This window comes from Anopheles arabiensis, chromosome 2 (assembly GCF_016920715.1).
Source record: "Anopheles arabiensis isolate DONGOLA chromosome 2, AaraD3, whole genome shotgun sequence".
In the NCBI taxonomy this organism is placed as follows: domain Eukaryota; kingdom Metazoa; phylum Arthropoda; class Insecta; order Diptera; family Culicidae; genus Anopheles; species Anopheles arabiensis.
In genome coordinates this window covers 15,724,888-15,741,211 of record NC_053517.1, presented here as the reverse complement: position 1 = coordinate 15,741,211, position 16,324 = coordinate 15,724,888, and the positions used below count along the sequence as shown (strand labels likewise).

At 48.0% G+C, this 16,324-nt stretch overlaps 1 protein-coding gene across 4 annotated transcripts in view; it reads left to right on the top strand.

Moving 5' to 3' along the window:
- The window catches only part of LOC120897860 (serine/threonine-protein kinase minibrain), a 56,082-nt gene that overhangs the window by 31,316 nt on the left and 8,442 nt on the right, over window positions 1-16,324 (top strand). For all 4 annotated transcript variants that reach the window (XM_040302995.1, XM_040302991.1, XM_040302993.1 and 1 more), the window contains 7 exons: window positions 2,758-2,879; window positions 2,952-3,089; window positions 11,442-11,610; window positions 11,715-11,882; window positions 11,983-12,156; window positions 12,988-13,100; window positions 13,215-13,794. In XM_040302995.1, the coding sequence (XP_040158929.1) occupies window positions 2,758-2,879; window positions 2,952-3,089; window positions 11,442-11,610; window positions 11,715-11,882; window positions 11,983-12,156; window positions 12,988-13,100; window positions 13,215-13,794 (1,464 nt within the window). The remainder of the gene's footprint in view (window positions 1-2,757; window positions 2,880-2,951; window positions 3,090-11,441; window positions 11,611-11,714; window positions 11,883-11,982; window positions 12,157-12,987; window positions 13,101-13,214; window positions 13,795-16,324) is intronic.

Sequence of the window (16,324 nt, the reverse complement as noted above, 5' to 3'; positions counted from 1 at the left end):
CATAGAGCACATAATGTGCGGGTTTCGCTGTGGGGATGCTGCTTTTACCTGGTTCGTAAGCCGTTGGATACACGGGGGCTACCTTGGACGCCCAACCACCCCTGATCGCATCATCATTCACTTTTTGCTCGCGCATTGTCTTTGCTTAGGAGGGGTCAGTTAAGATTGATGTTTTAGAGGGATTTTTTTAAAAATACATTCTCCACTAAGGCTGTATGGATTTGGAGAAGCAGACGACTGCTGACCTTTCTAGCAGACAGATGGCGCTGTGAATCTGTGACCGATGACACGAAGCACGTACGCTTCGCATTTTTTTTGTCAGTTGGTGCCGTTTTGTTTGCTTCCAATTTCTTTCCTGGTCATGGTCGTTCAATTAAAGCCAAGGTTCGGTTCGGTATAATACGGTAACACGATATATGGTCCTCTGCCCGCTGTCCATGTGTGTGTGTGCGCAATACTTTCGGTTGAATCTGAAGCAAACCTCGTCCACCCAAACCCCTGAGCTGTAAGAAGTTGGCCGACGACGACGTCGGCGGACATCTGGTGCTGCCGTGTGTAAAGTTGCTAACCTCGTTACACACACCGGTTGGTTGGTGATGTTGGGGAAGGGTTTTTTGTTGTTACTGTTTTGGATTGCTGTACGTGTTCGTTCGTGTGGTATGTTTCATCGCAGAAGTTTGCGATGGTTGCGTGGGGCGGGAGCGATGGACGTTGTTGGACGCCGTCTGCGAGCAAAAGCCTACCGCGGACGGGCCCCATGGTCGCATGATTAGCGAAATTGGCCACAACAGCTGCTCCATTTCCGCCACAAATCAGTCGCAGCGTCGATATTGGACGGGTCCTGGGTGGCGGAACAATCAATCTAACCTTACCCGTATGCATCGGGCGTGTTGCCGTCTGCCCGGTGGAGAAAATAGCGAAGGCGGCCACATGCTCGTTATTCTTAAACGAATCTTTGAAAATATGGTGTAATACATCATCGGAAGCAAAGTGCAGATTTAGTGAATTAGGTGTTGCCCATCAGTTTGAATCTATACTCTTTATTGTACTCATTGCATTTGTTGAGTTTATTTTGAAACAGTATTGCACGAAACCAACGAAACTTCTTTTTTGGTAACATTACAAAGTTAAACGTGCTGACAACTCAATCAAAGCAGTTGCAAGAGACAGCCGTTGCCGGGACGTAGCACGGCTGCGGCTCGTTACCTTGCACGGCAGCACATGAACCTTCAGCGAGACAAGCACACCGAGTTTCGAAATAGTTTGAGATCCATTTGATGGATGCAAACCCATGCTCACCGCCTCTCTCTCTGTCTCTCTGTATAGCGCAACAAAGCTACTCTGAATGAGAATAGAGAATCGTTTGGAGAGGAGCATGCATGCATGAGAACGACTTGATCTTCATAGAGCCAGCAAAGCGAGGTTCATCGATCGCGGTAAGATGTGAGATGGTGTTAGAGGTTGCGCATGACTTCATCACAAACTGAGAGAGGCAAAGAAGCAAAGAATGAATGGTCCAACACATGTAGCAAATATCAGCAACATGAATGTGTTTTGTAGAGAGCAAAAGGCTAAACGTTCGCGCATGAAAGTGCGTTGGTGTGCGAGAAATAAAGTGACCATCGTATTCGGTTGTGTTTAAGATTACTTCCGTCTCTTATCCCCGTTCTAAAGGTATGATTCAGAAGATATCGCAATTGTCTGAGACCACCGAAGAGGAAGAAAAAGAGCATACATTAGCATGGGACGGCGGGGGCTTGTTTGGTAGGTGTTGAAGAAATGTCTCGCAATTGGCACTCTGTAAAGGCACAGGTAAGAAGTGACAAATGTTTTATTGAGAGATTTTGAGGTTTGTTTTGGAGTGTGAACCTGTCGGCGTGGGACCATCTTGAATTCCCGATTTTGAGCTGCAACACTTTAAGAACTCTTTACAAAAACAGTACGTAATCCAAGGGTTCTGCAGAAAATGTTAACTCAATCTGAATCTCTCGCGAGAGAGAATGAAGTAGGAGAGGAAATAACAGCAAAAGGCTCTCTTTCTTTCTCTCTCTCTCTCGCTCTCTTGCTTTAACTCTCTGTAATCTGAAACATAAAGAAGTAGCAACCTAACACCACAAACACACATGCAGAACCACCACCCGCCTGCTAAAAGCTCGCATCCATGCCAAGCGCGTGATCGTGGGCCGAGCTTTTATCCCAAAATGCGCCGATGACGCACCTGTACTCGCCTAAACCTGAAGGAAGCGAAGGCAAGACGCCGAAGTTCGTTAACCTTGTTTCCGGCTCAATTATTCGGTTGCCGTCGTCGTTCTTCTCTCCCCCAATCGTTTGGGTCGATTTTTGCGAGGCTTTTTGGAGGGAAAAAATGGCTTCCAAAGCCAAAACCTTGGTACGGGGTCGCTGGTGGTGGTAGCCAGGGTGAAACCAAGCGCAAGCATGTTTTTGTACAATTTCGCTTTCCTATGCTCGTTCGCATGCACGGGGTCGGCGACGGCGGCGACGGCGGCATGCTGTGTTGGTGTTAGCTCTGTTGTGTTTTGCATTTCGTTCTCGACGCTTCTGCGGGTGATGCCATGTGTTGGCTGTGATTTGTATCTTTACACCTTTGCGTTCGCACAGCTCGTGAATCGGGGTTGATTTTTGTTTTCCTCGGTTAAAGCAGCGGAGTATGTGATGCTGCTTGCTGTTTTGCAAAGACTTATTTTAATGCAAAGTACTAATCTTATCCTTGCCCTGTATCTTCTCCCTTTTTTCCAGTGGCGGCCCAGTTCGCATCCGGAAATGTTCCTGACTCAACGCGGCAAAGGCATCATGCGCCGCTCTACGGAAGACTGGTTACAGAAGAACACTTACCTGCCGTACATCGTGATATACACCAGGTGAGTACCGATGTCTTGACCCTTACCATACTACCCCAGGCTTGATTTGTTTTTTCGCTCTTTCTCTTTTAGCGTTCGATAAGTCCCACATCATCGACCGATATTCGGGCGATGGAAGCTCGGATACCGGTGCTTTTTCGTGATCCAGCGACCGCTCCCCTGCGAAAGCTAAGCGTTGACCTGATCAAAACCTACAAACACATTAACGAGGTAGGTAGACCCGATCCCGACGGAAGCTCCTCCCTGCCGTGGAGCGCAGCAGCAAAGAAAGGTCGATTTTAAATTAATTGTTTGTCCTCTAAGACGTTGATGAGCAGAGCGCGCACGATCGATGTCCGAGTCTTTCCCGCGCCATACAACGTACGGCCGGTTGCGTAACGAATCCTATGGCGGTCGGTCGCACCGCCATCCCTAGGGAGCCGAGCGTATGTTAATTTTACTAATATTCTTTTTGGGCCATTTTTGGGCTGTGCTGCTGCGTGCCTTATCGCGGGGCCGTTTTCCGTGCAAGGAATGCGACCTCGATGGGCCGGTCATTGTTATAATTGAATTATAATAATGTCCTGTCATATATCCGTGCTATCCACGCTGTACGATTCGGGCCCACCTCAGTGGAGCCAGCGTTCTGGCACGTAGCGCATTTAAATATGTGTGGTGTACGTGTGTGTGTGTGGTTGGAAAATGGTTCAACCGGCTGCTGCTGCTGACTCAACTAGTGACGCGGAAACACGAGTAAGCGGTGCCGGCAGCCGCTCGATGAGTAAGGGAAAACTCTCTCCACTTGACAACGGTGCCGGGGAACACTCACTGGAACCGGGCGTTTGTTAGGACAGTTGTGTTGGCGCCAGCTAGGTGGAGGACTTCTAGCTTCTGCTAAACTGGTGGCTCGCTCAGCAGAATAATCCCTCCCTGCGAGTAGGCAGCGCAGTCAAGAGTAGAAAAGGCAGGGGGGGGGGGGCAGAAAAAAACGAGGCGAATAAGAATCGAAATAAAAAAATCGACCATGGCAGAAGTAGATAGTCGAGTAGGATTTGGTCATCTGTTTGAATTTCTTCAAGTTCACTTCAGGCCGACTGGAGCCCATAAAAAGGTCGGAGGTGCTCTCGCTGGAGGAAACTGGAACGAACGGACCCCCCCCCCTCTGGCCAAACCAATATCTTGACCATTATGTTGCCTCCATTTCGTGCCGGGTGCGTGCTTGAGAAGCTGGTCCTGCTGTATTAAGTTGGACAATTCGTCAAAGGAAGAAAAGGAAAAAAAAACACACACAAGAGAATGGAAAGAAAACTGAGCCTCTTGTGCTGCTATGGCAGATGCGACGAAAGCGTCATTTTCATCATCCCAGTTTTATGTCCTGCTCCTCGCTTGCACAGGCCTGCTAGGAAGCAGTGTAGAGATGAAATAATCACCAATGATTTCCAACATCGAAGCAGTGTGGAGTGTCTTGAAAGGGGGGTGTGAGGTCAACGATCGATGTAGATTTATTTGTGCACTGCAGAAGTGGAATGAAGTCTGAGCATTGTATTAAAAACTGCTGTGAAAATGTGTGCCAAACGTGTATCTGGAAGTTTTCTAAAACCAATTTAACACTAAGGTTTTGAACGTGGAAATGGCAGAAGCAATTCGAAGTATTCTTGTTTTCTGTTGGGAAATCCCATTCTTTTGAATCTATTTCGTATGATTTCATTCCCAACTGCATCCACTATCCCGTCCTGTTTGCGTCCAAGTTTTCGGCGCTTGGTTGGAGCAATTAAAAAGTATCCTTCATTTAAAAGATAGTAAAAACGATGTAACTCGAGTCGTGGCCGCGTGTTTGAAAGCAACAAAATCTCAAACAAACGCTAACAAACCGTCCACAAGTGCCCTTCCCCAAGTGTTGGGTGCGCGAGCGCATGTAAATGTCACCGACATGCGAATGGGTTGTGGTTTTGGGTTTAGAGGGAAATATATTGCTTTCGTTTCCTATTTTCATTTGTTCCGGGGCGCGCGCGCGCTTGTGCATATCCTGTGCACAGGATGAGCGCACTCCTGTTAGAAGACTGCCCTCCCCCCCTCCCCGCCCCGCCTACCCTGTGACAATCGAACTGATGCGCAACAGAAGCTGTGTATCCCTTCCCCGTTCCGAATCCCCGCGGACATTCTTCGCGTGCGATTTATTACCACAAAGTGACGGCGGAAGAAATTGAAATTCGTACGGCGTGCGAGGTTCGGTCGCGCTTCCGTGCCCGTTTGTCGCCGTTCCAGTGCGCCTTTCCCCTCGTGCAACCCATTTCCCACACAGCGCAGCGGTGGGGCAAAACACGGGAATCGGGAGGGGATGGTCGGGCGCCGCGAACCTTTCATTATTGGAATTTTAATGTAAATTCTTGCACATTTCGTCCATGACGTTTGGCAGCCGCGTGTGTGCCGTTCGCAATGCGTGTGCCCACTGCAGCGAGGGAGGAAAGGGGGTGTGTATGAGGGTTGGTGGGTGTTTTGTTTTTTTAATTTCAACTCGTGCGTCATCATCATCATTTGACACTTATGCGTGCAGGCGAGCTCTTGGGTCTTGGGAGGATTGCGTGTTGGCGGCATATTATCGTCCCTTGCGTTAGAATGTATAAAAAGACGATCCGGTTCCTTAAATCCGGTGCTTTAAAACAGGCATTCAATAAAGCGATATCACACGAAGACGCTATTCCAAGGTATAGCGGATATAAATATTGTACGCCCTGTGTGGGTGGCTTACGCGATAGCCCTCCATCGGTCGTTGAACCCTTATAGCAGATATTTATATACAAAAAAACCGGCGGTCGGAAAATCAATCAGCAAGCTCCTCTTCTTTTCGGATGCAAAAAGGCCACAGGGAAAAAAAGCACACCACGAAAAATAACGAAAGCGTATAAAGTTGCTCAACCGTTACCGATTCCACTACACGAGCCTTGGCTGCAGCACTTGTTCCTGGCCATTGGCCAGCAGCTGACGTTGAAACGGTGTAAAAATAGGATGCTACGGATATAATACAGGAGAAGGATGACGAAAAAAAAAGAAAACTATGATTGAAGCAATATCGCTTGCTGCCCGGAGAAGAGCTTGTACAGCAGGGGCAGACATTCCACTCGCCGCAAGCAATTGAACCGGAAAGGACAGTACTGGAGATGTAGTAATATTAACTGCCGCCCGGTGGTGTGGGCTACCATCATATGGCTTTCGACGAATCCCTTCCGCCCCAGCCTCTTACTAATGTGCTAGTGATGCATAGCTAACGTTCTGTTATCGGTTTTTTTCTTCTTCTTGGTTTCTGTTTGTTTCATTTGCTATTCCGCTCAACCAACCGTCTCATTCATTACTAGAGATACTTTATCGTACAATAGTGAATGTGAAGGGATCTGTGAGGGCACACTGCCGAGAAGCAGGATAAGGAGGAGGAGGAGGAGGACTCTGTGAGTTAATGAGAAGCTGAAGTGTGTGCTTTTTTTTACAACAGGCTCCAAATATCTTCTTCCGGATGTCTGTCGTACCTAGCAAACCACTGTCCTCATCGCTTCTTCTCGCTCCAGTTGTTTGATTGTACCTTTACTACCGTGGCCTACCTCTACACGTCGGACGCTGTTACTGTGTCCCTTTTACCGAGAAGCGAGCGAGCGGGAGTTACATTTCATTCCGTACCATTAGCTGCTCCATGACTTATTTTCACCTCCCGGGCTCCGAATTGACCACTTGTAGTCTAGCCAGCGTGTAGATATGGTTTGCCAGCGTTAAAGGAAGTTGCGTATACCGCATTTATGTGATTTTTTTAAATTCCCCGCAACCCCAAATGATTAGTTTGACAGAGAAACTGTCACCACCACCACCACCACCAGGCGCCTCCATGGTCGCGGTGGATTTTTTTCTTTTCTAAATTATGAAAATATTATTAAAATATTCTAAAATGGGTACCTCTATGCTATTAATGTAGAAAAAGAAGTGTGCAATACATCATCGCTGCCGAAAGGCAGAAACATTTTGGAATCTTTTCCAATCCCGCAAGTCTTCGCCGCAAATACTTCTCCAGCGTTGTCGTGCTAACGACGCGCTTGGGTAGCTGTGGCGCTCGCCAACGTGTGCACACGATATCGATTTTCTTCCGGCCGACCCTCGACAACAGAAGCGGAAGCAGCAGGAGCAGGAGCAAGAGCAGGAGCAGCAGCATCATTCCAACAAGCATCAGCGCGCACATAAGGGTGAACGCGCGTCTGTCGTTGTGTCGCCGTTGGGCCCTTGCGCCATCCCTCCGGTACCCTGCTCACATGGCTGGCGGCGCTCTTGCCCTTTGGTGTGAGTGTGTTTGTGTGTGTGTGGTGCCAGCGTCGGAGTTTCCTTTAGCGAGTTTTTCATTTCGCTTTTCTCTCCCTATCTTTCTCTCTATCTCTTTCTCTCTCTCTCTCTCATCGTGATTCGTTTCTAGCAATGCTTTGTCTCTTGCTAAATTTTCCACCATTTCCAACCATGGTACTCGGTTCGGGCGGACGGCTCGTGTAGTTTCGTGTTGCCTGGCGCTGCATGTGTGTGTGTGTGGGCACGGGGCGACACGGTATATTTTAGCTTTGGACGCATACACGATTCTCTCATTTCGATGGGGAGCTGCTCCTTTTGCTCTTGTTGGCCGTGTTCCCTGTGTTCCTGTCTGGAACTGCCTGCGTGTGTGTGTTTGCGTGCGGCGGTGTCTGTCCGGCACGGTCACACTAGCCCTCACCCTGTCTCCACACGAGGGTCGACGGTTTTCCATCGGTATGTTTGATGGATTTTCCTGTTATTGTTGCCAAACCGCCGCTTGCTGTCGGTGTGTCGGTTGACGCGTTCAAGGGCTGTTTTTTGCCTATTTGATCGTACTTAAAATTGCAACATGCAGTCCATCAGCTCATCTCCTGCTGCTAGCTGCTCAAATGATGCGCCCGGTCGATGCTAACCAGAGATGTGCGAACGAGCGAATGCGTTAATTCGAAGTAAAAAAAAAGCAGCATGAAACAGCAACTAGGCGTCTCCATGTTGCGGCGTTACGCTATAAGAATGTGTTTTGCTTTCCTTTTCCAATATGACAATATACAAGTAACGTAAACGAAAGCAGTTTTGCAAAGTTTTTCGTTTAAAAATATTTTTTTTATTGATTTCCATAAACAGATAAAAATAGCATAAAGCGATCAAGTTAGTTTTAAAAGTTTTGCTCCAAACGAAACAATCGTCCACTGGCTCGTTTGTCTTTTGCGCTGCACCTAATTTCATTTTCCTCCCTCCCTATCTCTCTCTCTCTCTCTCTCTCTCTCTATCTCTCTCTCGCTTGCTCGCTCCTTTTCCATGTTGTGTGCTGATGATGCACCATCAACCAGCATCACCATCACAACTGCACGGGTTGTATATTTTGTATGGCATCGTGTGTATGTGCTTTCCTCTCCCTCTCTCTCTTATGTGTATCGGTGGTAGTGATGCTAAAACATCCTAGATTCGTCTCCTGGGTGGGATGGGGCAGGAATAAGAAGGATGCAGCACCAGACACGCAGCTGACACGCTGCAGCAGATCGCATCCACTAACGGCGAGAGCAGACGGGCTTGGTTGTGCAGTCAGCGATCGATGATTTATGATGGTTGGTGCAGCTGCTGCGGCTCTTTGCTTGCCAGGCCGAAGCTAGAAAAGCGATGCAAATAGCGGCTTTTTAGAAGAAAATTAGTCTAGCAGTAGCGTGAATTGTTCACTGTTTTCTACTAAAATTATTACTATTGTTTTTGAAGTATTGAGTAGCGTACGTAATAAGCTACTTTTTCTTATCAAAAGACGTCTACACTTCGATGTTGCACACAAAACCATCCGTCCTGGGAGGGCACACGGCTCCCCTTTGTCCCACCCTTTCAACATAAGCAGTTAAAGTGTTGCCCGACACGTACTAAACCAATGCGTCCCTATGCCACGCTAGCTGCTATCGTTCATTTGCACTCAGACAGCAGTGAACCGCACTGCTTACCACCCACTACCTCCCCCCTTACCCAGTCCCACCCCAGCTAAAAGCTGTCGCAGACAATTTCCATCCATCCATCCCAACTGAACCGTCGGTTGATTTTTCCCAGATTATGGTGGCACTGTCTAGCCTTCCTGCGCCATCCCAAAACCCTCCCGTCATTTGTGGGAGGGAGGTGGGGGGCAGGCATCGAAAGGGATCACACATTTGTCGTTGTGTAGGAGAGCGCCATCTGATGCGCTTACACACATACACGCATACATACAACCGGACACTCCTCGTTCGAACACATAAAAACACACACACCAATGCAGGCGACTGCATACCATACCACCGGAAAAGGGAAGGAAAGAGAAACGCAGTTTGAGGAGAGGAGACGAGTCGTTGTCGCGCCAGAAAGTAGCGGCGGCGCGCACTCTCCGGGCTCTCCGAAAACTGATGGCGAAGCGGCGGCGTGGCGAAATAGGTTAGGGAAGGTCAGAAAGGCGCTCGTCGTCACACCCGCCCAACAATCCTTGCGTGTTCTCCGGTACTGGCCGGGGGGTTGTTGTGCTCCACATCCTTGCTGGTGTCTGTGTTTCGCCCCCTCCCCCTCCCTCCCCCTTTGTTTTCGCTTCTCTGTGCGTGTGTGTGTGTGTTGGTGTGGATTGGGGATGATGAAAAATCCTGCGGGAAGTGACACACACACACTTGTGTTGCTCAGTCTGTTTGTATGTGCGCTGGGAACTGTAAGGATAGGGCTTGGTTAGTTAGGTGTGTTTTGAGAGAGTCGCACGAACGGTAGGAGAGAAAAAACACAAGAGAGAGAGAGAAAGAGAGAGATAATTTAATGGGACTTTTGGACACGGGGGACATCGGGGAACTGGTTTTTTTTTGGACAGTGGCAATGGTCCGGGACGGTGGCTGAAGAGATTAATCGTCTCCCGGTTGAGTATCCTTTGCGAAGGCTTATAATGCATTCAGCTATGAAGAGAGAGCGAGAGAGACAGAGAGAGGCACACACACACACATACAATACACGGACAGACAGGTCGTTGTATGATGGGAGAGATTTGAACCGTCTCCATAGAGCAAAGGCGTCCGCGGAATCTTCTTCCGGTTCGTATGTGTTTGTATGCGTCTGTGTCAGCCTTCTTTTTTTTGTTCAATGTCCGCTTCGGTTATGGAAGCAAACGTGGTTTTGCTGGCTGTATGTTTTCGTTTAGCTAATGGTTGATTTTTGGTAAAACATTGATTTGGACTCGTTGGATGCCGCTGGGACTGTTCAGGCAGTTGTAGTTTTAAAGCGCAAACAATCTTCCTTCTAAAACCCATTCCATCAATACAAGAAACGAAAAAGGCTTGCTCCTCACCATTGTTTCGATCTTAATTTTATTCGTTTTTCGGCTGCATAAGTAATTTCTAAAATGCCTTATTCCAAATCCATCAACTCTTCTGCCCATTCATACTTACCAAACAGGACTTAGTAATGGGGGAACATTTGAATCGATTTTGAACGATGCCGCTCGCTCGCCGCAATCGTTGGGCAATCTGGATTTCTAATCCGAAATGAATTAAACTTCCCAAGCCAAGCTGTTTCGCTCAGCTGTTCATTGTAACCCCAGCTTCCAAATCTCCACCCATAGGACATGCGACTCCACCCCGTTCTGCCCTCGATTTCCTCGTGCGGTGCTGTTTCCTGCAGCAGCCTGGTCGCTGTTGTTATGAAAAATGCACACAAAGACACAATAATGGACGCCCGGAGCAGTTCCAGCTTGTACTTCTTTTACTTTCTCTGCTCTGCTGCTCCGGGTTGCTGCTTTTCGCATCTTCTTATCGCACAGCATCACACATACACCGCTTATCAAGCCCGAACCCACGAGCAGCAGTTTTCCGCGTCCTCGTTCGTCCTCTCGTTGCCTGCCCGCCCGCCCGCCGGGACGCGTTTCACTGAGTTTGCTCTTTCTCCGGCAGCACGGTACGGAATGCCCGCGAGGAAATCGCCCAGGAATGTCTGGGATGCGATGGCATTGCCTTCTGTAGGTCGGGGTGGGTGGGTTCGCTTGTTCTTACCCGCCGTCCCGCCGCACTGGCTGCGGTGGTGGCACAGCATTCTTTTGTTCTCGCTCGGAAACATAAAATGCATGTGACAGGCCGAAGAAGAATCATCGAGACACTGTCGAGCGCGAGACCTGTCCACGAAGGTTCTGTGCAACGCTGTGTCTTCCCTTCTGGCCACACACATACCCACATACTCGCGTATAGAATGTGGGGGAGGCTGGATTCTGCATGAGGTGGTAAAAAAACAGGGGCAGTGTTTGAGATGGATACGGAGTTGACGAACGTCTTGTACACTGCACGCCACATAAATTGTGCGCACAGGGGAAGGATTGGGTTAAAGGGTGCAGCAGAGAATCTCGCCTGTCCCGAGCCCTTTAACATAATTCCCCCCCTGCAAACTGCCACAACAAAAAGGACAAACAAATAATGAACTATATGCAAAACAGGAAGAGGCAAACCCTTCTTCACAAAATATGCCGCAAACGGTGCGGCGTGTTAGAAATACGATGCGCTAATGTGACGTTTAATTATTATTCTCTCTCTTTCTGTGCAGGTTTACTATGCCAAAAAGAAGCGAAGAGCACAGCAGACCCAGGGCGAGGACACTTCCCACAAAAAGGAGCGGAAGCTGTACAACGACGGTTACGACGACGAGAATCATGACTATATCATTAAGAATGGCGAGAAGTTTCTCGATCGATACGAGATCGATTCACTGATCGGTAAGTGACGACTTGCTCTGCGTTCGTACGATCCCTGGTCGGATGCGCTATTGTGTGGACAGAACATTATGCTAATGATGCGTTTTCTCTCTCTCCCCCTCAAGGCAAGGGAAGCTTCGGGCAGGTGGTGAAAGCGTTTGACCACGAGGAGCGCTGCCAGGTGGCGATCAAAATCATCAAAAACAAGAAACCCTTCCTAAACCAAGCACAAATTGAGGTCAAGCTGCTGGAAATGATGAACCGGGCCGACGCGGAAAATAAGTACTATATCGGTAGGTACCGCCACCACGCGGGTTCTTGTTCTCTTCCAGAAATTTGCTCGGAGCACACTTATTGATGCTGTTACTTCTTACTCTTTTGCATTTCCCACAGTTAAGCTAAAGCGGCACTTCATGTGGCGAAATCATCTATGTTTAGTATTCGAACTGTTATCCTATAATTTATTCGATCTACTGCGCAATACAAACTTCCGCGGCGTCTCACTGAACCTGACGAAAAAGTTTGCCCAGCAATTATGTACGGCGTTATTATTTTTAAGTACACCAGGTAAGTGGAGATCACAGTGTGTGGGGAAAGTGTGCCAAGTGTGTTAAGGAAGCAAACAGCATTTAGTTGGAATGTTGGAATTTCCATCACATTTGTTCAGTATTGGGGTACAATTGCTTCATGGCTTACAGTAGTGCGCGTTGTATTAAAAGAGGCACATTTCCATAAACGTTCCTGTTCCAAGATTCTATTTCGTATGTACTTCGTACCTTAAGGTAACGGCAGTGTAAAATACACTGTCTAAAAGGCAAACTTCAGTTACTGCAGCAGTATCTTCGGGTTTTCATTAAGTGACCCTTTCGCAATAATCGGACCCATATAATGGTCGGGAATGTGGATTGAATATGTTAGCCTAGTATGGTAATGTTATAATGGTTTGCTGCGTGTTTTTTTCATCTGCACTAAAACAGCCCCAAAGAGAAACTTGTACTTGGGGAGTCGTTGATTTGCATATTAGTACAATAGTAGATAACTCGAAGGTAGTAGAGCACCGCGGTCTGCGTGGCTGCAGGAGTGTTTACTATGGTAATGTTTAGTTTGGCTGCAGTTTATTTGCTTTTCATGATAGTTATATTTTAAACTGCCGTTACACGTTGACGGAACGAACGTGTTCTCTTTTCCATAACACTGTCGATGTTGATGTATGCGATGTTTACAAAAACAATTTAGAATCGCTTTTTTAATCCATTATGGTAGTTTTCAGCTTACAAAACAAATGCTACGCTATTATAGGGGGAGATAAGCTACAGCATTGCTATCTAATGTTCGCAAAAACATCGTGCCGACCAGCAATGAATGATGTTTAATGTTTGTTTTCCTTTCCTTTTGCAGAATTAAATATCATACACTGTGATTTGAAACCTGAAAATATACTACTATGTAATCCAAAACGATCAGCAATTAAGATAGTGGACTTTGGCAGCTCCTGTCAGCTGGGACAGCGGGTAAGTGGCATCACCGCATTTACCGCGGAGAGGGCTTTTACGGCCCATCTAGCCCCATTTCTAGTCATGTCGCTAACCATTCCACCCGTTCGGCAATGCCGCTACGCTTTACAGATATATCAGTACATACAATCACGCTTCTACCGATCGCCAGAGGTACTGCTGGGGATACCGTACGACTTAGCAATCGACATGTGGTCGCTCGGGTGCATCCTGGTCGAGATGCACACCGGTGAGCCACTGTTTTCCGGCTCGAACGAGGCCGACCAGATCAACCGGATCGTGGAGGTGCTCGGTATGCCGCCGAAGCACATCCTCGACCAGGCGCACAAAACACGCAAATTCTTCGAGAAGCTCCCGTCGGACGGTAGCTACGTGCTGCGGAAGACGCAAAACCAGCGCAAATACAAACCGCCCGGCTCGCGCAAGCTGCACGACATACTCGGTGTCGAGACGGGCGGGCCGGGCGGCCGGCGGCACGGCGAGCCCGGCCACAGCGTGTCGGACTATCTTAAGTTTAAGGACCTCATCCTGAGAATGCTGGACTACGACCCGAAGACGCGGGTCACACCGTACTATGCCTTGCAACACAACTTCTTCAAGCGAACCTCGGACGAAAGCACCAACACGGCCAACACGATCAGCTCGCTGAGCACGAGCCCGTCGGTCAGCACGCAGGATCAACCGAGCCATGGTGAGTATGGTCAGGCGCGTCAGCAGCGACGCAGCTTGCTGCCCCTGCCGCCCGCACTGCACGAGGAACAGACTGCTGGTGCCCGGAAGGCGGCGGGCGCCCTACCGTCGTCCTACACCTCCAGTGCGGCGACAGTTCCGTCTGTCTCCTCCTCCTCCTTCTATCATCCCTCCACCTTTCTTGCCGCTAAAGGTGGCGACCATCGCCACCAGCAGCATCAGCCAAAGCTTAAATTTCAACCAAAGCCTTCTGGTGGGATTGGTGTTGGTGGTGCTGTGATGCCTTCGGCTAAAAGCTTAACATCTGCCACATCATCATCAACAACATCATCGAAATCATCGTCCTCCTGTACCACATCCTCCTCCTCCTCCGCATCATCGGCATCGTCATCGACATCATCGCTCTCGGCCTCATCGCTGTCCGTCTCGACCTCCACCTCGGCACCGTCGGTCTCATCCGCCGTGTCATCCGTGTCGGGTGGCGTTGGCGGCGGGAGCAGTAGCAGCTCCCACTTGGCAAAGAATGCCAAAGTTTCGCAGCCAGAGCTTGACGATAGGTTGAAAAAGATACACATCGTGCATCCGTCGACCGTCGAGAAGGCTTTTCTATCGTCCGCTTACCTGAAGTAGACGAAGCCCCGCGCTCTCTCTCTCTCGCTCGTATGTTGCAAAGTTTGTTCGGAGTTTGTTGTTGTTCATTTTGGCCTAACTTCATCCCACTAACACAAGCGCGCGTTTGGCGGTGGTTTGCAGTGAAGCGTTCATCTGGCTAATGCGCTAACTAAACGGTAGCGACGAGCAGCAGCTCTGCGTTTTCGATTTGATTTCTTTTTTTTTTTTCTAACTACACCACGTTTAAAAAATACGCGCTGGAATACTGATTTTGAGTGCTTTGCCGCCACTGAAGGTGAATTTGGAAAATGTTTCTTTGCGTAATATGTATGTGTGCGTGTGGTGTGCATATGTTTGTCTCATTTCTTTGTGCTTTGAGTTTTTAACAATATTATTACCCCTAACAACGAACATTTCCAAATGAAGTTGTGCCATTTGTGATAATGCTTACCCTGTACGAGTATGCCCATTATGTCCACTATTCCATTTCGTTTAACAATTTGGCCACCCCTATGATGAAAGCTTTACACAATTTGATCGTCTGATAGCAGTTGCTACCTTGTCCCGATTGTTCTATAGTATTCATTGTAGTATCATACGATAGTGATCGTATACTGCAGAGATCGCTCACACTTTTTCTTCTCTTCTATTATCTCTCTCTCTCTCTCTCTCTCTCTCTCTCTCTCTCTTTCTCTCTCTCTTCTTTCTCTTTATATGTGTGTGTTCCTTTCCCTGATTGCTTTCTACCCATTAACATGCATCTCCCCTTCCGCACTATCCGCACGGCTTTCGGGCGCTTAACATCGGCAGACGAGCGTCGATGACTCGAAACGGAGGATAACAGCCGGCAACAGCAAGCGCAACCGCACCCGACGGCTCCTCAAGTGCACCGTAATAACAGTAATAAGTAGAATCACCCTGTGCTCGGCAGTTGTGCAGCCACGTTCTACTAATCCTACTGCTCCAACCTTAACCAAACATTACACAGCATTGAAAGTGAACGTCAGAACAGAGGGCAAATCGTGTGGCCGCGGGTGGGTGATTAGCAGTTTTAAACGGTTAGCGGCAGACGGCAGGCATGGTTATAGGGTAGCGAACGTGCGGCTAGGAAATGGCAAAAAGAAAGAAACCACCATCATTCCAAGCACTATCGCAGTGCATACGACAATTGTACTGGATTGAACTGAAGCGGGGCAAACGCTGGGAGACTAGCGGCTAGTAGAGATAAATGAATCAATTGAGAAGAGCAATAAACAAACAATTCGGAAGTGTTTATAGGTATTGGTAATAGCATAAGGCACACATACACACACAAGCATGTACATTTTTCCGGCCCATCTCATCTCAGACAACGCTCCATAATTCAGCCATCGTATCTCACACTCGTTCATTTCGGGGATCTTCCAATAGGCGTCGTTTTGTGTATGGGATTGTTGTGTTTTTTGTTTTTTTTTTGGTTCTGGTTTTCCCATGACTGTGAACAGTGTTTTAATTTGTGTGTGCAAACTTAACAGGGACAAGGGGAGAGGGAAGAGGGGGGGGGGAGGAAGGGTTGAAACAAGCAGACATTTCGAATTAGACTGAGTGACAAAGTACGGGGAACATATGGAAACGAGAAGATTGATTTGAAGTGTTAGTAGAAACCGTGCGCGCGATATACGGTTGAAAGAAGGGCAGTAAAGAAGTGATGACAAACTGAAATTGAACCTGACATGAAACCTGCAGTGTCAAAACAAGAGAGAACCCCGTATCGTGCATTGCAACTAGGTGTACCGGTTGTCGTACGATACAAACAATACAAATAATAACAAGTAATAATATACAAACATACATCCAAAACAAAACTAAACTAAAGACACATATACACACACACACACACATAGGAGACAACACAAAAGAAACTCCCTTTTTTAAGAAAC